The sequence below is a fragment of the Musa acuminata genome, chromosome BXJ3-2 (assembly GCF_036884655.1).
Source record: "Musa acuminata AAA Group cultivar baxijiao chromosome BXJ3-2, Cavendish_Baxijiao_AAA, whole genome shotgun sequence".
NCBI lineage: Eukaryota > Viridiplantae > Streptophyta > Magnoliopsida > Zingiberales > Musaceae > Musa > Musa acuminata.
Window position 1 is genome coordinate 22,384,154 of NC_088350.1, and position 22,393 is coordinate 22,406,546.

Genomic DNA, 22,393 nt, shown 5'->3' on the forward strand with positions numbered 1-22,393 from the left:
ATATCATCTTGTAATATGTTTTGTATTAATTTTTATATTTTTTATTATTTTAGAGTTAATAAGTGGTCAAATCCCTCATTAATTTTTTGATGTTTATCATGTTATTTGTGAAGGTCCCTAAATTACTGTTTATCGAATATTTCTAAAAGTATTAGACGCTTAGTTGGGTATCAATTATTTTAAATTGTAGAACATGATATATAACAATGTTTTAGCCTTTTTATAGTGATGTCAACAAGTAAAATAAAATAATTTAAATAGTTTCAAAAGTTGAAATAATTTAATTTCTCAATCTTATATAGTTTTGATGAACATTAGCAACCCTATCAAAAATTTGAGTTCTTTTCAATATCTTACTTTTGCTATCGGTGATATGATATCTCCAACGAAAGGATCACATGTTTACAATCGAAGAGCAAAGGTCACTAGAGGATGTCATCACAAATAAGAGCACAAGTTACACTGGTCAACGGTGTAAGAGAGGGGAGGATTTCATCGCAAGAAAGGAGAGGATGTCATCAATGTTTGCCACCAAAGAAAAGAGGAAATGAGAGGACCATCGTTCGTCGTCATCACTTACAAAATGGCTTACACTCGTTCAATGTAATCTCGTTCGTTCGCATCCCTTGTATTTTAATTTAAACTTAACCTGACTTGTTTAGAATTCGACCTGAATCCGCTTCGAAGGATTCAACCAAAATCCAATCGATTTGGATCGAGACCTAGCTCAACTAGCACTTGAGTCGATCGGGTTTAAATCAGATTGATCGATTATCAAAAGGATATTTTTAATAAAAGGAGTGCCCTGGAAAAAAAAAAACATAGCGGAGTCATCTGGGAAAATTTTATTAATGAAATTTTTTTGGAGTAAATTATCCTCTCTTTTTTTATCTTTATATTATTTTCTTGATGAATATTTTTGTACAATATTTGACATTAATTTTATTTACCCGCCGCTGTGTGTTACTAGATCTAGTCTCGGAGTCGATAGACTCGAGTTCACCTCTCTGTCCCTCTTATAAATGGGCATTCGTCTATAGGAAACGTTTCACATCGGCCTTGATCCTCCTTCGCTTCCGAGATCGCTGTTGCGGCTTCCGCGGCGATCTCGCTGCCCCGACCGCCTCCGCCGGATGCGAGCCCGGTGATCGCCGCCATGGCGAATTACCTCGCCCAGTTCCAGGCCATCAAGAGCTCCAGCGATCGCCTCGTCGTTTCAGGTACCCCCTCTAAATTCTGATCCCAAGTCAAGAAAACCCTAGATCTGTTCTGATCTGCGCCTGTCGGTTCTTTTCTTGATTGGCTGGGGAAATATTCTTACGATCCTGCTCGATGCCTGGCAAATCTGGAGTGCCGCATGATCTTTGTTGTCATAGGCGGTATCCGCCACTCAATCTGTGACTTCATTTGCGGAATTTGCATTTATCGTCTCGTGATCATATAGTCAGTGACCAAGGTTTCAGTAGTTAGGGCTTCCAGTGGTTGGACTGCATTCTTTTTCCTGTGTCCTCAGTTGGTGGTACCAATACGAGCTGTGAATTCTCCCTCCGCAGATGCATTGGGTTCGTGCCGTTAGTTTTGTTAGTAAATGGGGAGAAAATTATGGTCGAAGCTTGTTTGCGGAAAAATGAGATCGGCATCTGGGATACTGAAGCTTATAAATTACTACTGCAATGAAACAAAAAAAAAAAAAAGAAGCTTTCTGTCTATTTTTCTTATCAATAATATTTATAATTCATTAAATAAAATTATATGTCAACGATGTAAAGTAACTAGTAAACAGTGTAAAAGCAGATTTCTCACCACAAACGTTTCTTTTTTTCTCATTCCCGTTGCAACAAAATGTATACTACTTTGTAGCCCTAATTCGTCTTCTGTGTTTCTATCACATTTTAATCAAATATTATATTTCTAGGTGATCGGAGATCTGTGATTTTTTTATTTTCTCAAGTTTTCCACTTAATCATATGGCTGTATTTGTATAAACACTCTGAGATTTACTTTAGGAGTGGTGGCTGTGTTGTAAATGATGCAGAAGTGCTTTATTTATTATAATATTTTGTCTCAGTTTTCTTTTCCAAGTATTAACTTGTCTGGCAAGACTAGAGATGTCTTGAGCTGAAATTTTCTGGATTCTGTATTATTAGATCACTGGGAAAGTGACAAACTTCTCTTGGTATTAGGAATGATTATATCATTGTGTTTTGTATTATGGATTCTCAAAAGGTGTCGTACTTTTATACTTTTGTTTTTCTATGTTCTCCCACTAATTATTAATTATTGTCTTTTTCTGTTCAGTTGAAGATGTAAGTGACTTGTGGCCTAGTGTAAAAGAAGGTTTTGAAGCACGTTTACCATTGAAGAAGGCTTGTTTAAATAACAAGACAAGGAATCCTGTATATGTGGAGAATCTTCCTGCTGAGTTCATATTAACCACGGATGCAAGATTACGTAGTCGTTTTCCCCAAGAGCAGTACCTATTTTGGTTTCGCGAACCATATGCAACAGTTGTCCTTGTTAGTTGTGAGGTATTTGTTCTGGTGCAAAACATTGCACCACTGTATTATTTTGTCAATTTGTAAAATGCTCTTAGTCATGGATTAAGTTTATGTTTGTTGTGATTGCCACTACTTCCTTATTGTTACGGTCCCAATCTTCTATCAGGATCTTGATGAATTTAAGACAATCTTAAAACCAAGGCTGAAATTAATTGTGCAAAATGAGGAGCGAGAATGGTTCATTATATATGTGTCAAAGGCTCATCCCAGCAATGACCAAGCAACTAAGATGGCAAAGAAGGTTTATGCTAGACTGGAGGTTGATTTTAGCTCCAAAAAGAGGGAGAGGTATATAGTATATTTTCATTATTCGTATATATTATTCATACATTGATTTTACATAACCCTTTCTTCAATATGGTAGGTTAAGTTTCATGGCTGTGGTTGATTTGTGATTAGATGTCTTTGCAGTTAATTAGAATTAGTGATACAGCTTCATATTTATATGAAGTGTGAACAGAATGAGTTTTAGTTCTCTTTATCGTTTGGAATTTAATACAAGAACATTTTTGGTATTTGGATATGTTATATCTTGGTGGGATTTTCAATGTTTTCCTCAGATGCTGCAAGTTAGACTTAAATGGAGCAGATGCAAGTTTTTGGGAAGACTTTGACTCCAAGATAGTGGAATCTATCAGAAATACATTGGATAGGCGTGTTCAGTTTTATGAAGAGGAAATAAGGAAGATGAGTGAGCAACGTTTAATGCCAGTGTGGAACTTCTGTAATTTCTTTATATTGAAGGTACCTTCTTCCAGTCACATATGCTGGTGCTATCTAGGTCAATAAGGAATAACTAAAATTTTACTATGGTTTTTGCCCAAACATGTAATTCTTGCAATCCTTCACTGGATTTAGCACTCTTTTTCTCCTTTCAGGAGAGTTTGGCTTTCATGTTTGAGATGGCTCATCTTCATGAAGATTCATTACGTGAATATGATGAACTTGAACTTTGCTATACGGAAACAGGTTAATATAATTTTCCTTTTCTTTGCAGAATTGTAGAACATTTCTCTAATAATTTTAAGATTAATCTTTGTATAGTAAAGGTTTTCTATTTGAAAATTGTGAAGGAATCATCAAATACATAAAAATGCAATGGAAAGTGGCAAATCACAAATATGTGTGTGCATTAACTTTTATGTCTGAATGGATATTTGTGCATGCACATGAATACACGTGCATTTTTTATGTGTTTTTCATGTTTATCTATGTATGCATGTGTTTGTTGATTGTTTAATATTGTATTACAAATATTTGTGCATTACATCAGGTTGTATCTTGCAAGGTTCGCTGTGCCGTACTGTACCGACGTTTCGACCCGGGCTCAGTATGGTACGGTATGGTACCGGTGTACCGGGTGGTACATCAGGGCATACCGAGCGGTACACCCTGGTGTACCAAACCATTTTTTACTTTTTTTCATACTGTAGCAGTGCTACAGTATAGTACTGTAGTATTGTAGCGGTACCGGACGGTCCGCGTACTGGTAACCTGTCGGACCGGTATGTACTGCCTGGTACGGACGGTATGCTTCGGTATGGCAGACCACTATCTTGTATGCCTGAACAACACCCGTGTGATAGAGTTTAACGTTCTATTATATATTCTTATTTCTAGCAATAGCTATGATGCATTTCTTCTTTTAAAATTTTGTTACAGTTAAGCAATATTTATAGAAGACATGTGTCTCACAGTGCAATGGATGATGAATCCCAGTCTCAAGTGAATTTTTTATTATAAACTAGCTGCTTGTTTGATCTTTATAGATCAAATGATTTACTTAACAAATAAAAAATTTCTAGATAAATTCAAGGAGCTGCATTGTGCAGAAATATTGTACTATTATTTTAAAATTGGATTTATGTTGTTGTATCCAGGTCTGAAATATATTAAAAAACCATTAGTCATAAAAAATAAAATATTGTCTATAGTAGTGGTCATGTCAAGTAGACAGTCTAATACTGTGGTGTTTTTCTGCCCCATTCCGCTCAGGTTTTTTTTTATTATGATTCATTGCAAAAGAACTTCTATGTGGTGCTTGTGCCTTTTTTGTGAATTGTAAAGATAAAAGACATGCTTTATTGACAATCATTTTTTCCGTAGCTAGTAGTAATATACTGTTTATTTTCGTTGCAAAATTTTAACACTATTGAACAGTTCATAGTTCATACTAATGTTTTCTCTAGTATTTGTGTGTAGGAAAGTCCAAGATTTAATTTGCTTGTGTGATCATCACACAAAGGGGATAAATTGACTCATTCTGTAACTTGTTACACATGCAGTTAATGCTCCTGGAAAACAGAGGGATTTTGGAGGACTAGAACAGGGTGATGATCAGGCTGCTCTCTTGAAGCCTGAATTCAAACCACTATCACAAATTGTCCAGGATGATTCATTCCGAGAATTTGAATTCAGACAATACCTATTTGCATGCCAATTGAAGGTTTGTCCATTGTATATAGCTTCTTATATTTTGTATCTTGATCTGAATATGTGCTGTGAATTGAGTTGAAAGATAATTTTGAAACTATACTATAATAATCAGTTGAGCATAACCAAGGTCATTCTTTACAGCTATGATATTTGTAGCATCATATAACTTTCAATATTGTCAAACTAAAGCTTATTAATTAATTCATATTCAGGCAAAATTTAAGTTGACAACCTTTATTTACTGTACCAACTTTCACAAACTGAGGTTTTTTTGGCTTTTGACTCACTGTATTGTTTTGCTGCTTTATAGTTGTCATATGATATTCTGGGTGGATTAGGTGGCATCTTGATTTCTCTAATATGTTCTAATACTCTTTTGTGTGATTGGGAGCAAGGTTCGCTGTACCGTACCATACCGGCGTTTCGACCCGGGCTCGGTACGGTATGGTACTGGTATACCGGACGGTACATCAGGGCATACCGAGCGGTACACCCTGGTGTACCGAACAATTTTTTACTTTTTATACTGTAGTAGTACTACAGTATAGTACTGTAGCACTGTAGCGGTATCGGGGCGATCCGCATACCAGTAACCTGTCGGACCGGTACATACCGCCTGGTACGGGCGGTATGCTTCGGCATGACAGACTTTGATTGGGAGTTATATCGTCACATTATTAAACTGTTTAATATAATTTAGCTGATCTTTTGTCAATATATCATCAAAATCAAAAGTTAGCATGATAATTTTTTTGTAGTTCGTAAGTCATCTTTAGAATCCTTTTATATGCCATCCAATGCATTTATGTACTTAATGCATTTTCAAAGTTATTTTGGCGTATTTGAATTTGAGGCCATTCTTTCTATGTTTTGTTTAGTCTATAACAAGCCATTCCTGTACTTAGTCTGGGGTTTGGCCTCTTTTTTAATCTTGCAGCTACTATTTAAATTAGGCCGTCCAGTAGAGGTTGTCGCGAGGGGCTATTCATTTATTATCAGCTTCTCAAAGACATTGGCCTTGCATGAAGTATGTGGTTCAACCCTGTTGTATTATCTGCCTTTATGTGACTTTTGAAGTATTTGTGGAATTTCAGCAATTAATTAAACTTATTCAATATGCCACATCTTGTGAAAGGTTTACACATAACATCTGTTTGTTTTCTACTCTTTCAGAAATTTCTACCATTTTGTTTGAGGGAGGTGTGGGTGATAACTGCTTGCTTAGCTATTATTAGTTCAATTTCATCTATTTATGATGGTGAACTGGCAGCACCCGATATTGAAAAGGAATTCTGCCGTTTCCAGGGCGATCTTTATTCGCTTTGCCGAGTTAAGGTAGAGTTTGATTCATATAACTTATTTGCTTAACAAGTGTTTATTTTCTTAAAGTTTGTCACTGCCTTAATTTGCCTATTCCTAGAAATTGACATTTAAGGGGAAAAAATTCTTTTGGGCTTCTTTGAGGCAAATGTTGGCTGATGGTTCTCCCGCTCCTTGAAATTGCTATTTTTTTTCCTTTTGAAGAATCAGCTTATTCTAACAAGGTTTGCATGGATTTATGCATAAGTTGGCTTGACTCCAGCCTGTACTTCACCCTAAGTTTAATCAAGTGATAGAGAATTAGCTGTGGCAACATTAAGTTTTTAGGGATGACATATCTTAGGTCCAGTTAGCAGCATGTTAAACTAGCTATTTGCTCAAATTGAAGGTATAAGCAAATACAGTTGTCTTAATGCCTTTTAATTGCATAATGTTTACACGGTCAATATGTATATTTTTTTTATCTGATAATCTTGCAAGACAAATGTTCACTATATCATCTTAGATTAAAAATAAGGGCATCGTTTTCCCTCAAGCATTTCAATTAGAGTTAGCTTTTCTAGAGGTCTGAAGTTGAGCAAATGAATGGATGTTGCATATGTACACTGAGACCACAGTTCCTGATGAATGGACCTTGCTTGCTCAGCCCTGTATTTTTCAAAGTAAAATTTATGTTCTCTTGATTCCTGATTTATATTATATCCAAAGTATATGTGTGAACATTGCCATATTCTTCTTCTGTCAGGATATTTTCTGGAATATTACTGTTGCTGCAACTGAAACCATATTATACTAAAACATTGTTGTATGTGTCAGTTTATGAGGCTCGCATATATGATTGGGTATGGAGTTGAAATTGAAAAAAGTTCTGTAAACAGGTACAGTGGTCGACAACACCTGATTTGGTTTTGGTCTTATTATAATGCATCTATAAGTTTAGTTTGATTATATTCTTTCTTTGCCTTATTTAATGCAGCTATAGTTCTAATTTGATTGTACACTTTCTTTTTAAAATTATTTTTATTCTTCTGCATATCATAATCTTTTTATCTTGATTTTTTTTGAACAGTGCCTCTTTAAGCATGTTGCCTTGGCCCAAGCCAGCTGTTTGGCCATCTGTCCCAGCAGATGCTTCGGCTGAAGTGCTTGCGAAGGAGAAGGTAAGTTTTTCTTTTCCTTTCGCTTTGTTATCATGTTTCTGAATGCCATGACTTGGATTTATGTATTAATGATAAGTTAGTTGTCTTGTTGACCTGAATATTTTCTAAATCTAGTTATTTATCTTGAAAAAGAAATAATATATACATTGTTTTGACAAAGCTCACAAAGTTCCTAGAGATATAATATGATCTGTTTAAGATAAACAGTATATTGATGCGATCAAGGACAACAGGAGTATTAGGATAGTAATTTTTTTGTATTATTATATGTTTGCATAAAAAAATTAAGTCCTTATATTTTTTGTATTTATAATGAACAAACTTACTCAGAATATTTAGGTTAATTTTCTTTTGCTGTATTTTGTTTGCTGATAGCATTTTAGCAACACAAGAGAAGAAGTAAAGGTATACTTGAGATGGATAGACTAGAAGTTTTCCAAAATTAAAGTTCTAGAAACTTTGGTTCCATTGTTTAGCAGAATGGAAATTTTGATTAAGAATTATCTAACATGATGAATAAAGTGGACAAAAGTATCACAGTATTGTGTGGTCCTCATTTTCCCCTTAGATTAAAACTAAGACAGTTGTAAGGTTAGTGCTTTATGTATCAGAATATTTGGGTACCAGGAAAAACAATCTATTTTATAGATATAAAGACTCTGTTTTGTTCCACCCACATAGAGTAACAAATTCAGATATAAAGACCCTTATTTTGATAGATCACTAGGCCTTGATCTAGTTATATCATCTGTGAATTTATATCTATTTGCAATGCTGTACTGTTGTTTAGTTTTAAGCTTTTGTTTATGTGGGCAGATGATTCTTCAAGCAAATCCTAGAATGAAGCACTTCAATATTCAGAGAAAACCATTGCCACTAGAGCCTTCATCACTTCTACGAGAAGCTAATCGACGAAGGGCTTCCCTTTCTGTTGGAAATGCATCTGAGTTACTTGATGTCCGTCCAACTGATGGGTAATGATTTTAAAACCAGACCAGGAATATATATAAGTGGCAAAAATGGCTTTGTCACCAACGTTTATCCATTTAAAGGAACAAAACTTTGGTTCTTATTCTATTTGCATTTCTTATGTGGGCAGTTCAGGTCTAGATGGATATCAAAGATTCAGTCCACCAAGTAAGATTTATGCAAGCCCTATGCCACGAACCTACTCTGGTCCAGTAAATTTTGAGAGCTCTGTATCACTTGATCGCCCTATGAGATTATCAGAAATCCATGTTGCAGCAGAGCATGCACTCAAGCGGACAATTACCGATCCTGATTTGTTGAAATCATTGTCTTCTTTGGAGGAATTTGAGGTTAGTGTTATTTACATTGTTCACTAATGAAAATCACATTCTTCTCAACTGAATATTGGTTTTCTAATCCAAGTTGCATTTTCTTCTCTTACTACATCAAAAGATAAATCCCATCATTTTCTGCTCCTGATAATATTTAGAATACCCAACCAATCAGTAGCCTTTTTTTCTTTGGAATGCTGCACCTAATGCAGTTCATGCAACGTTTTAAAAAGTGAGTTACTGCATGATTTAAATTCGTCTCTTCACCTTGGTTCTTATTATTCTTGTCTACAATTTGGTTCATCTGATTACTAGAGAGATGAATCAAATTCTTATTAATTTATCCTTCCAAGTTATCTTTGTCAAACATATATGATCTTGGATCTAAGCTCATTTGGGGATTTGGATTTCTTGTTATAGTTTGTCTTGAAGTGTAATTGTTCCCCATATCTCTATCTCATTAGCTTTTCTATGATAAACTGCATGTATATTTGGTTTAATAACTTGTAGTATAATGTGCTTCGCTTATGTATTTATATTTATTTTGCTCTCGACAGAAAAAATATATGGAACTAACAAAAGGAGCTGCTGATAATTACCACCATTCATGGTGGAAGAGGCATGGTGTTGTTCTTGATGGAGAGATTGCAGCTTTATGCTTTAAGAATGGAAATTATGATTTGGCTGCAAAGTCCTATGAGAAGGTTTGTGCTCTCTATGCTGGGGAAGGATGGCAAGACCTCTTGGCTGAAGTTCTTCCCAACCTTGCAGAATGTCAGAAAATTCTTAATGATGAAGCTGGCTATTTGTCATCTTGTGTTCGGTTGTTATCTCTAGAGAATGGTTTATTCTTGACTAAGGAACGACAAGCTTTCCAGTCAGAGGTTGTACATCTTGCTCATAGCGAGATGAAACACCCAGTACCCCTTGATGTTTCATCGCTGATCACATTTTCTGGCAATCCTGGTCCACCACTTGAGTTATGTGATGGGGACCCTGGTACACTGTCAGTAAGTGTGTGGAATGGCTTTCCTGATGAGATCACTTTGGAGTCTCTTAGTTTGACACTGATGGCAACTTTTAATGCAGACGAAGGTGTCAAGGTTTGCTTACTAGAGCTGAGTCAATAATTCTTCTGTGTCATAGATAATTTGCTGTTAAACTTGATAGCAAAAGATTTAATAATTTCTGGATTGGTTTGTTTAACAATCTATTAGCAATCTGTTGAGAGTTAGTCATGTGCATAATTGGACTTTGATTATATGTGTTCTTTTAAGGGAGTAAATGATGAATGTCAGTAGAATTTTGTTTAAAAGACATTAGATTTGTCAATACTATGTATTTTGTTGTTTATTTGATGGTGTTTAGGGTTTTGTTGATTTGTTTTTGTATGTGGACAATAAAAATCTCAGATGCGCAACATAATAATCTTTTTATTATATATTTTTTATTTTGTAGACAATAAACAGCTCAGATGCCCACATATTAAAACCAGGTCGAAATGTCATCACTCTTGATGTTCCTCCACAAAAGCCAGGATCCTATGTCCTGGGAGTTCTTACAGGACAGATTGGCAATTTGGGATTTAGATCCCATAGCTTTTCCAAAGGTGGACCCCTTGATAGTGATGATTTTATGAGTTATGAGAAACCAACCAGACCTGTACTGAAGGTAAAGTTTTGGTTGCTAAAATTGTTAAATAATTCCATTACCTCCATATATGTCTATGGTAGATTTTGTTTTCTTAGATACTTGATAATCTCCATGAATTGTGGTATTGTTTGGGACCAGTGTTTTGAGATTTTATGCATAAAAAAAGGTTAAAAGAGGGTCTAATTGGCCTTAGATTTTGCAAGTATGTGTAGCAGCAGAATATATATCATATTATTCTTCTACTTATGTGACTTCTTTCTTCTTCATCAGGTGCTCAAGCCAAGACCTTTAGTCGATATTGCTGCTGCAGTATCATCAGCTTTGTTAATGAATGAAATTCAATGGCTTGGATTAATTGTAAAACCAATAAAGTACTCGCTTAAAGGTGCTCTCTTAAGTATAGATACTGGTCCTGGCTTGATGATTGACGAATCTCATATGATTGAGATTGACGACCATGTAAAGCCAATGGAGGATAAAGTTCATGCAGATGAATTAGACATTACAAGGGAGAATGCTATTTCTACTGTTGAATTTAAACAATTTGTGCTTGAAAATGGTAAAATAGCACTGCCGGATTGGGCCAGTGATATAACTACTGTGTTATGGTTTCCGGTTCGTGCTATTGATGACAGGATGGCTGTAGGAGCATCAGCAGGTTTGATAGTCATTTCTCATAGATATAATGATAATATGGAAACCTGACTAGATTTAATGTTTATGAATAAACTTTATATTCAGATTGTCCTCAGAGACAGAGTGTCGTTGATGGCATGAGAACAATTGCTTTGAAACTCGAATTTGGAGCTTTCCGCAATCAAATATTTGAAAGGCAACTTCTATTCTTTTCTTTTCTCATCATTGTATATAAGATGTCAATCTTTCTCTGCTACACTTTGGCATCCTAATACATTATTGATCTTAAATAGGACCATTGCTGTGCATTTCACTGACCCATTCCATGTTACCACACGTGTTTCCGATAAATGCAATGATGGCACTTTACTTTTGCAGGTATGACTACTTAAATTTAATTGCATTGTTGCTGAGCTTCTGAATTAATAGTGTCATTATTCTCATCTTTAAGACTGTCAAAACTCTTATTTTCATGGCTCACCCTCATGTTTGTAATCTACTAGTATTGGTTCACATGGATGGACCAACTGACATGGGCTCTGTGCCAGCTGGAGTTACCTTTTCATTCCCGTCTCATGCTTAGTGCAGACATATGTGTACCAGCTGGCACATATAATTCATATTTTCAAGAACATTTTAAAACTTTTATTTGTTGCAGTTTGACTGTGCCTCTCTCTCTCTAGGTCCTTGTAGTAGTCATCTATTTTCTTAAACTTCCATGATTCTTGAGTCTTTGAATATCTTGGTATTTCCAAATTTATAATGGTTATCTCATACGTCCTGGTTACTACCAGTGAGCTTGGTTTATTGGCAGTCAATGGCTGTTGCTATATTCACTGGAGAGAGCAATTTGTGGTACATGCTTGAGATGGATGGTTCATGTTGAAGCATTAATTTGTTCTCTGGATCTCTAATTTGGTGGTTATTTTGGTTTTGTTTTTTATTGAACAAGCACTAAAACTACTTCGATGGTTATCATCTGGTAGCTTTCAACATGAATTTCTTGCAAGTCTGGTTTTGTCATCTATTTACATGTGTTCTTGCTGAAAAATTCGAGTATTTGTTTCAACTAAGTATGTGAAAACTTCTGCCACTACTTACTGAAAAGAAAGATGTCAATTGTTTTACTTTCTGATCAATAGTTCAAGGTGTAATTCTCACTGCCTAAATTTGCCTAATCTGAATATTTATCTGATCATCTAGGTGATGATACACTCTCAAGTAAAGGCTACTTTGTACCTACATGATGCATGGTTAGATCTACAACCTGGATTTGTCCATGTTGGAAAGGCAAATGGAAGACCTGTTTCAGGTTTCTTCCCACTTGTCATCTCACCATCTTCTACAGCAGGAATCTTGTTTAGCGTTTGCATAGAGAGTATGCCTTTTGGAGGTAAAGTGTATTTATTTTCTTGCTTGTAGGTGCTTTTCCTGATTTTTCTACTTTTGTTATTTCCTTATGTATGCGTATAAATTATTTTTATTCTAGTGGTGCCATGCATTCATGTGAGTTGCCTTCTTGTTTCAGTCATGTTGTGCTTGTGCACTGGATGTGTCATCTCTATAGCTCAATTTGTTGGGATTAATAAAATCCTTTATGTTCTTCAGAGAGAAATAGTACCTTGTATTATTTTTCATTAATGGTCTAATGCAATTTTACACATTTAATTTTGCCCTATATGTCTATTTTCCTTTTGAGTGTTCATATCTATTCAAATATATGTGATACAGCTACCAATCTGTTCAAAAAATTTTAATTTTTTTTCAATGGGCTGTCATCTTTAAACATATAACACTGAATAATGAGCTTCTTTTTGTGGTGTTAGAAGGGAGAAAATTTTGTGCCATGTTGGATCTTCATAAATAGCTAATCTTAAGCCTTCATTATGGATCTGTGAATGGCTGATATTTATGTGTAGACATACATGAATTGCAATAATGGATGTAGGCAAAGAGAGCCAAACTCCATTAGATATTTTTTATGGTGATGCTTCCATGTTCAGAGTTATAGTTTCCCCTGGGGGGCATCTGATGCTTTAATGCAATCTTGAATGTATCATTTAGGCAAAACAAATAGACTTATGATAATATTTCTTGTGGAATTTTAGCAATGGTAAAAACCAGAGATGCTTCCAACTTATAAGCATGCTATGTTATTTGCCTTTTAGGTGTGCTTTTTGTGTATATATGTTGGAAAACATGTGCAAGGCTAGGTATTGTTGTATACATCAGGATATTGGCATCATGTACATCAACGATGTGTTGCATGATTTGAATTTTAAGTTTACTATAGTAGAAATCCTAATTATTCAGAAATGGCACAGAGAGAAGCAGCATTGTTTTAATGGGGTTTCTTAATGGCCTTTAAGAATGCAACAAGAATCTTATTCTAATAGAAAAAATTTTCTCCTTCTACTAATGGATTGCAAAGAAGGATAAGGTATTGATTTTTTTTTATTTTTGTAATTTTGCTATGAGTGAGAAGTTCACATGTAGCAGTTTAGACTGAACAGGGAGTTTACAGCAGTCAACTTGATACACAAAATATTGTGAAGTCTGTATGTTAGCTAGTGATGGTAACTATTATCTTCATCCCGTTGTAAGATATGCTCTATGTATTTGTAGCTTTCTATTGCCGTTTATTACAAGTGTATCCTCTCAGAGCTTTTTTCTTGTAGGTTTCAATGATCTATTTACTCATCTTGTTATTTTGCTTAGCAGATCAGACAGAACTGCTGCAAACACAAAGTATCTTGAATATTATGTATGGAATCTCTGGTGATAGAACTAATGGAGCACATGCACCTGCACCACTGAAATCTGAAAGCAATGAGAAATTGCATTTTAAGGTTGCAATTGCTTTACAACGGCCTGTACTTGATCCATGTGTAGCAGTTGGTTTTATTCCATTTTCTTCGGATTGTCTGCGAGTTGGACAACTGGTTAGTATGAAGTGGAGAGTCGAAAGGTTGAAAGATATGGAAGCCAGCCCATCTTCCTCATGTAATGTAAGTTCTTCAAACCATTTAACGCTTGAACGTTAGGAATTTTCTCCTTGGTAGTTTCTGATGGATATAAGTCCACATTAGAGGTTCTGAAGGGCCAATAAAGAGGTCTTTGTTTGATCAATGGAATGTCGGACCTTTTAATCGTGAGATGCCTTTCCAATTGTTAAAATTATTTGATGAATAACAAGGTTTCTTACTGAGGTCTATACTGCAACATGGATCTTTGAGAAATTGAAGGTTTCAGGTAATGTAACTACTGAGAGTCTCATAAAATGAGCAAATTTCCAAATTCAGAGGTCCTATAGATGTCTGATAACATGTGAGGGTTTAATTATTTCATAATGAAGTAAATAAACCTTGCTCTTGTAAATACGGGAGTCTAGGAAGCCCCATATTAACCCTGCTAGTAGAGAGGTGATTTATGCAACTTGAAAAAACAAAATGATAAAGATAGAATACTGATTGGTATCAAGCTATATGGTCCAGCTTTGATTTGTAGTCAAACCAATAAATAGCGGTCAGTATGTATCAATCCAATTGGTACTTGAAACCTCCAAGCTAACAATAAATACTTAATAATCTCAGGAGTCTGACCATGGATGGCACTATATGTTTTCTGTCAAGCCAAAATTTTGATATAGTTTCTTACATTAGTATTTTGTTAATCATTGTGCTGTAGTTATACACTATATGTGTTTTGTCAAGCCAAAGTTTTGATATAGTTTCTTACATTAGTATTCTGTTAATCAATGTTCTGTAGTTACACTTGGAAAAAAATTTCCGATTTGTCTTGGACCAAGTAATTCGTTTCATGTATTTTTGTTGCTTGCTGTGATAGATGTACAACAATAGTCCATAGTGTGTAATACCTGACTACAAGTAGCACAACATTTTAAACAAATGTACCTATGTTAAGCTTACATTGGCCTGTCAACTGGGACATGTTCTGACACCAATTGCATTGTGGGGAATCATTGTGAAGTTTTCATGTTATTATAGAATGTATGTATAGTTTATATATTCACATTGGAAATGCCATTGATGCTACAGGATGAGGTGCTTTATGAAGTTGATGCTAACCCAGAAATCTGGATGATCGCTGGGAGGAAGCGAGGACACATATCATTATCCAATGCACGAGGTTCACAGTCTACTTTCTGTTTTGTTTCATACTAACTTTCCTCCTTGTCAATTTGTTAATCACAGACAGACAATGGGTTAATGTATACAAGGACTGCAGGTTCAAGAATTGAAATCACCGTGACGTGCATGCCTCTGATATCTGGTCATGTTCGCCCACCTCACCTAGGTTTGCCAGGCCTTGGTGATGAAAACATTAGCTGCAATCCAGCAGGGCCTCACTTGGTTTGTGTTCTGCCGCCTACCTTAAGTTCTTCATATTGTACACCAGCATGATTGTAGGAGGAAATTCGTGACTTGTATACATATAGCTCGTTCATTGCAATTTTCGAGTGGACCTGCAACCAGATGGTTTCTCGCTTTCTACTGCATTTGTAAATTTAGGTTTCAGATATTAAGATTATGTAGCAACTGTGAGAGTTCCTTTGTGCTGTATCATGATTCCTCTAGATGTAAATTTTCTGCTAAAATTGAGATCACGCGTGAATATGAAACCAGCTTAACATTTTTCATCACGGTGCTTTTGTTTTTTAAACGATCTGCACTCGTTATCTTCAGTGTCAAGAAGTGGAATATTGAGATGGGATAAAAAAACAGGTACTTTGTTTGGTGTGTGGTATCTGTTGGAAACTAAATTTATCAATTCAGAATTTCGTGTATACTATTTTATATCTATTCTATCTTATCCTATGACCTTTTTTGGCTGGGTTGTCATGTTGGTTCTCAAGGCTCGGTAAAACCTTGTTTTCAAGAGTGATTCTTGAGGGCCATATATTTACGGCGAGGCTATTAAAGCCTTGTTTCGAATATTTGGTTATAGATTCTCTATTCGGTTTTTATCTATTTTGCTTTTCCCAATTTTACATTTTCCTTCTTGATTTTGCTGGTGTAGGAAAATATTTGTTCCCACCTTTGTGCAGGCAGGTGAACGATCTCGGTTTTATCTTTTTCTGATCAATACCTGCACGAGAGATCATCTGGAATGTCTTAGGACAGCATATCGCGACTTGGGGTTCTTTTAGACTATTCACTGAAATTTTATTTATTTGATTTTTGATAAGTTTAACTCTGTTTTATCATCCTCCGCTAACAGTATCTTGAAATAATGGTATTCTAGCCCAGGATTTGGTCTAATGTTGCATGTTTGAGATCAAATAATATAGTAGACGTGTCACTTGGTGGTACTCTCTTCACCTTCCGTTTGATCGAATCTTACATCGAACTAACCATTGATTTTAATGGGCATAGTGTCCGGATAAGACAACATATTTTGTCGTCCACTTATTTATTTATGTATTCATGCGTTACAGCTCGCCGGAACGATGACGAAAGCGTAACTCAGAGTCCGCATGCAGTGGTAGCACTACAACCCACAGTCGAAATCTCCCATCTCTCTCTCATCGTGTGTGATCTGATCAAACTCAGGAGGCTGGCCTCGTTCCGAGGATACGAGGAACCGGTCTGCAATCCCCGACTCGGCTGATGCTGCTCGTCATTGACCACTCGCCCGTCCTCTTCTTCAACGTGCAGGAAACGAGAATAGACGTGTGGCAAGGATTAGTCGCATCGAGACATGGGTTGTAGTCCGTAGTAACACCGCCCGCGAACTAGTGCAGCAATGATTTGAACATCACTTCACCCCTGCATCTCTTCTCTTATCGTCCCTGCCCGAAGGGCCTCAAGTTTATATCGAGAACTCTCCCCGGTCTTCTTCCCACGTCCCGCTCTCCTCCTCCTCAACTCAAAGATGGCTTCAGCTCCGTTCTTCCTTCTCCTTCCCGTGGCTTTACTCCTCCTCGTCTCCTCCACTCTCCAACAGGAAGAAGGTGGCCTCGACGAGATTCACACCCCACAAACCTATATAGTTCGCGTCCGCAGTGACCTTAAACCCTCCGTCTACCCGGAAGTTGAACACTGGTACTCCGCCACCCTCCGTTCCCTCTCTTCTTCCTCCAGCGCCGTAAATGAAAGCCCCACCCGGGAGACTTACCGCCCGCGGGCCCTTCTCCACGTTTACCGCACCGTCTTCCACGGTTTCTCCGCTGTCCTGTCCTCCGCCGAGGCCGACCTCCTCAGCTCCCAGCCTGGCGTCCTCGCAGTCTTCCCCGATCGCCGCCAACGCCCCCACACCACCCGCTCCCCCCAATTCCTTGGTCTGCTATCCCCCGCCTTCCGCCCCAACTCCCTCCTCTACGCCACCGACTCCGGATCCTCCGCCGTCATCGCCGTCCTCGACACCGGCGTCCGCCCCGACCACCACAGCTTCTCCGAGACGGGACCCACCCAAATGCCACCCCGGTGGAGGGGCGCCTGCGAGCCCGGCCCGTCCTTCCCCCCCACTTCCTGCAACAAGAAGCTTGTCGGCGCCCGCTTCTTCTCCTCCGGTTTCCTGGCCTCCACGAAGAACGCATCCTCCGACGTCCTGTCCCCCATCGACACCGAGGGCCACGGCACACATACCGCCTCCACCGCCGCTGGCGTCCCCGTCCCAGGCGCATCCCTTCTCGGCGTCTATGCTGCTGGTGTCGCCTCCGGAGTCGCTCCAAAAGCCCGCGTTGCCGCCTACAAGGTCTGCTGGTCTTCGGGATGCTTCGACTCCGATATTCTAGCTGCCCTCGACCGCGCCGTGGACGACGGTGCGGACGTCATCTCCCTTTCCGTCGGATCCAACCCCGTGCCGCTCCACCTCGACCCCATCGCCATCGGGGCCTTCGGAGCAGCAGAGCACGGCGTTCTCGTGTCCGCATCCGCCGGCAACGGTGGCCCGAACCAGATGACCGTCACCAACGTCGCCCCATGGATCGTCACCGTCGGAGCCAGCACCATCGACCGCCGTTTCCCTGCAGACGTCGTTCTTGGCGACAGGACCGTCCTCACCGGCGTTTCCGTCTATGCTGCGGACGCGCATACCGGCGCTTCCCTCGTTGGCGAGCTCCCGTTGGTATACGCGGGGAACGCGTCCACGTCGCGCCCCGGTTTCCGGTCCTCCGCCCACTTCTGCATGAGGGAGTCTCTGGAACCGGCGCTAACACGAGGTAAAGTGGTGCTCTGTGAACGCGGGGGCATCCCGCGCGTCGAGAAGGGGTTAGCCGTGAAGGAGGCCGGTGGAGCGGGGATGATCGTGGCCAATCAGTTTCTGGACGGGGAGGGCTTGGTGCCGGACGCGCACCTCCTCCCGGCCGTCAACGTCGGCTACTCGACCGGGAACATAATCCGTGCCTACGTCCGCTCCACCGCCGACGCACGCGTCCGTCTGGTCTTCCGCGGGACCCAGGTCGGGGTCAAGCCCGCGCCGGTAGTGGCCGCCTTCTCCGGGCGCGGGCCCAGCGCCCCGCCGTGCTACCTCATCAAGCCCGACGTGGTGGCACCGGGCGTCGGCATCCTGGCGGCCTGGCCGCTCGGCCTGGGCCCGACGGGCCTCCCCTCGGACGCGCGGCGGACCGAGTTCAACGTCATGTCCGGCACCTCCATGGCGTGCCCCCACGTGTCCGGGGTGGCGGCGTTGCTGAGAGCGGCGTACCCCGACTGGTCGCCGGCCGCCGTCCGCTCGGCAATGATGACGACGGCGTACGTGACCGACAGCTTGGGCCAACAGATGCTGGACGAGAACTCCGGCAATAGGTCGACGGCGTGGGCGCACGGGTCCGGGCACGTGGACCCGGAGAAGGCGGCCGATCCCGGTCTCATCTACGACCTAACGGCGGACGACTACCTCAGCTTCTTGTGCAGCTCCAACTATACCGAGATGCAAATCCGGACGATAGCAAGAAGGACGGTGAACTGCTCTCGGAACTCCGGCCGAATGCCTTGGGACCTGAACTACCCATCCATATCAGTGGTCCTGGAGCAGCCGAAGGAAAGCAAGCTTCAAGTGATCGCCCACCGGACGCTGACGAACGTCGCCAATGGCACATGTGCCTATACGGTCGAAACCCGAGCACCGGTAGGAGTGCAGATGTCGGTGGACCCTCAGCAGCTGGTATTCCATGGCAAACGTCAGAAGCAGGGGTTCGTGGTGAATATATCCGCCGAGGGCGTTACGTTGCCGCCCGGTGGATGGAAGACGGAGTTCGGCTCGCTGAGTTGGTCGGATGGCAAGCACACAGTGAGAAGTCCAATCGCAGTGACATGGCAGCAAGCATTTTAGGGTTCATATTCTGCATGCATAGGATATGAGTAGATCGTTGATGTGATGGACGCTTGAGAATCTCATTGTCATGTAGACGGCAACAATAGTGCCATAATCCGTACGATGTTATCATCAAGTTTTGTTGTTGCAATATAAATATATATATATATAATCATTATTATGATTAACGAGTTTTAAGGTAGAAATATCTAAGCAACGATATAAACACAAGCTTAATAAAGATTTGATAAAAAGAGTGAGGATATGGACTATTCACACCTATCTATCTATAATGTTAAAATTTATTTTAATAAAATAATTGATCTATTAATCTTATTGAATCTGTTACGAAAAAATATTATTTATATCTAGATCAGCTTAATGTGATTTAAATCCATGTAGGATTATTCAAAGTATCTCTGAGAAAAAAAAATTTATATTCTTAGATTGACACGATACGAATACCGAGGAGAGGTTTCCAAATTTGATAATGTTTAAGTTAGTAATTCTAGATTCCTAAATACAAATAAAAATAGTTCGAAAAAAAAAAGATAACTTTACCTATATTCAAAATATATTTTTATTATTAAAAGATGAGAAAAAGAATTTGTGATTATATTTTTTTATAGAGAAGAAAATTTATGATTATTTTTTTTAAGATAAAAAATTTATATATTTCTGTTAAATCTTTGTCTAAGTAGATAAATAGGTGAAGGATGATTTGAATTGACACAATAATTGACCATAGATTTTATATGAGAATATGAATCACTACTTGCACAGACGACTCCGCTCGGAGGGCCCAAGTCATCGACTACGAAAGAGGAGATTGATTTTAACCTCTCGATTGTTAGTGTCAATATCTTTGTGTCGTGGCCTCGGGCCAACACGACTGGGTTCGAGTCTGAATGATTGGAGATCTTCCTGAACGACCCTTGAGGCTACTGAGGTAGCTGACCACGGTGGTCCGATCTCGACGGGGTCACTGTTTTCTCCATGATGGGACCCCTTGCATAGGCGTTCGGTGGGAGGCACTCCGTATTCGTACCTGCATACAGGTCGGATCAGGAGAGCTCGATCCGACCCCTCTGACGATCAAGTCAGTCGACAATCTCAGGGGTTTTTTTTTTTTCCTCCATTGTTCCGAACGCGAGGGTTTTTATAAGGAAGGTCAACGTTTCCTGATGTGCACGCTTGCAGAGAGCAGGGTCATATCTTGAATAACGTCTGACACCGACATTGGCGTGGCGTGAAGGACTAGGCTCTTGTAGGATGACGACATGTCTCGGTCGACGTTTTGGTCTGTTTCGATCAGAAGCTGTCAGGTCAAATCGAGACATGCGACCCCGTAACTCTTCGATCAACGTGTCACCTGGAAATTAGTTCGTGTCCCATCATTATTAATACCCTCGTCGTCGGTGTCATTACCGATGCAACTTGGTGGCAAGTTCCCACTCGGAACGCCGGCGTCATCATCATCCGCGACCATACCTGGGTTTCTGTGTGCTTTCAATTTGGTAGGTAGGTGTCACCACAACAGGACCTTCCCATGGTTCATTCCCCTTGGACACAAGGACAATCCACAAAACCATTAGGCAGGACCATATCCCAGGGTTTAATTTGGCGAGGCACATGATTAGACTTCTGTTCTGAAGGACATGCATGGGAAGAAATAGATGAATTACCCACATAAATGTCTGTCCTCCGAGGAACATCCACCGATCACCATGGCCGTCGGACAGCATGTCCAAACTAGTGATGCTTCAAAGAGGAACAGCTCACAGGTACGATTATAACAAAGGTCGAACAAAGAGGAACCGAACCAATCTTGAGAGGATTAAGTACACAATGACAGTCTTTCTATCACTGCAGAAGCTATGATTGAAGCCTTGTTTTCCCAATCAAAATGCAGCTATTTAGAGTATATTCGACTAAGATTGATTCCAATCGGAATCCAAAATCATCTAAAACCGGTTTGATTCATTCTTATATCAAATCTGATGGAACTGAAATCCTGATTCTGCAACCCAAGTCAAAGTTATTAGGTTTTGATTTGACAGCAGGATTGGAGTGGCATAGAAATATATATGTCATTAGTTCTCTCTCACTGTAATCTCATAGTGCATTGGTCGTAACACACCGTCGCAGAAGAAGACTCGATGACAATAATGTTGTTTCCAATTCTTCAAGACTCAGGTGCCAGAACAGTCATATATGCCCACAGTAAACCCCCTCCCCTGGTTGGTTGTCTCCATGCTGTTGTTGATTCTTTGTGCACGAATCCAAATCGGGTGTCATCGGGACGAAGAGAACCATGACAAATATCTCGTCTGGCTGGCTGGCTGGCTGTCATCATCAGAACGAAGAGATGGAGAGAGTTCTGAAACATGAAAAATATGCAATGGTAGGGAAACCATGCACAAGCAAACCCTAGAAACCATGTGCTGATCAGCAGGAGTCCCCTAGTTTTCCTTGTGCTTTCCTCTTTGTGTGCATTTGGTCCCAGCAACATTAATATTCATTTGGAAAACAAGATTCTTGTCACACAAGGCCACTTTCTCCCATCAAATCACTCCATTAAATCCCCTCACAAGGGAGACAAACTGCCCACCCACCTCCACTCCCTCAGCTTGTTCCTGCAGTGCACCGCACACTGCCCTCTTTCTTTAAAGCCCCCTCCGCCGTCCTTGCCACCTTCTCACAAGAAAGGAGAGCTGTTGGTAGCAGCTTAGAATGGTGGTGATGATAAGATGGCTGGTCTAAGCGTTCTCTTGGAAGCACAAAAGAACTCGCCAACACACGGCTATCTCCTCATAAGCCAAACCTCCCTCGGAAAGAACACCTCTTCTTCCTTCGCTACGAGCTCTTTTCTGGAGCACTGCTTCCTTTGCAGGAGGAGACTACAGGAAGGCAGCGATATCTTTATGTACAGGTGAGTTACGGAACCACCTACTTTGGCCATGATCTCCATCTGGGAGTACGTCCATGGTAACCGAGGGCTTCTCTGTCTTCAGGGGGGACCGGGCGTTCTGCAGCGAGGAGTGCCGGTGCC

At 39.8% G+C, this 22,393-nt stretch overlaps 2 protein-coding genes across 2 annotated transcripts; both read left to right on the forward strand.

Annotated features, from left to right (window-relative positions):
* The first annotated feature begins 1,039 nt into the window (after positions 1 to 1,039).
* Positions 1,040 to 15,724, forward strand: LOC135631758 (trafficking protein particle complex II-specific subunit 130 homolog). Its single transcript, XM_065139621.1, has 21 exons — positions 1,040 to 1,220; positions 2,299 to 2,528; positions 2,665 to 2,846; positions 3,119 to 3,302; positions 3,437 to 3,527; positions 4,844 to 5,004; positions 5,932 to 6,021; positions 6,168 to 6,329; positions 7,131 to 7,192; positions 7,384 to 7,474; positions 8,291 to 8,448; positions 8,574 to 8,793; positions 9,333 to 9,878; positions 10,234 to 10,446; positions 10,699 to 11,086; positions 11,170 to 11,260; positions 11,358 to 11,442; positions 12,268 to 12,457; positions 13,786 to 14,072; positions 15,123 to 15,213; positions 15,313 to 15,724. The coding sequence occupies exons 1-21, from the start codon at positions 1,157 to 1,159 to the stop codon at positions 15,486 to 15,488; spliced, it is 3,762 nt and encodes a 1,253-aa protein (XP_064995693.1). The 5' UTR covers positions 1,040 to 1,156; the 3' UTR covers positions 15,489 to 15,724.
* A 751-nt stretch (positions 15,725 to 16,475) lies between these two features.
* Positions 16,476 to 19,453, forward strand: LOC135631718 (subtilisin-like protease SBT1.5). The gene has a single exon (XM_065139511.1). The coding sequence runs from the start codon at positions 16,960 to 16,962 to the stop codon at positions 19,357 to 19,359; it is 2,400 nt and encodes a 799-aa protein (XP_064995583.1). The 5' UTR covers positions 16,476 to 16,959; the 3' UTR covers positions 19,360 to 19,453.
* Positions 19,454 to 22,393: the final 2,940 nt, after the last annotated feature.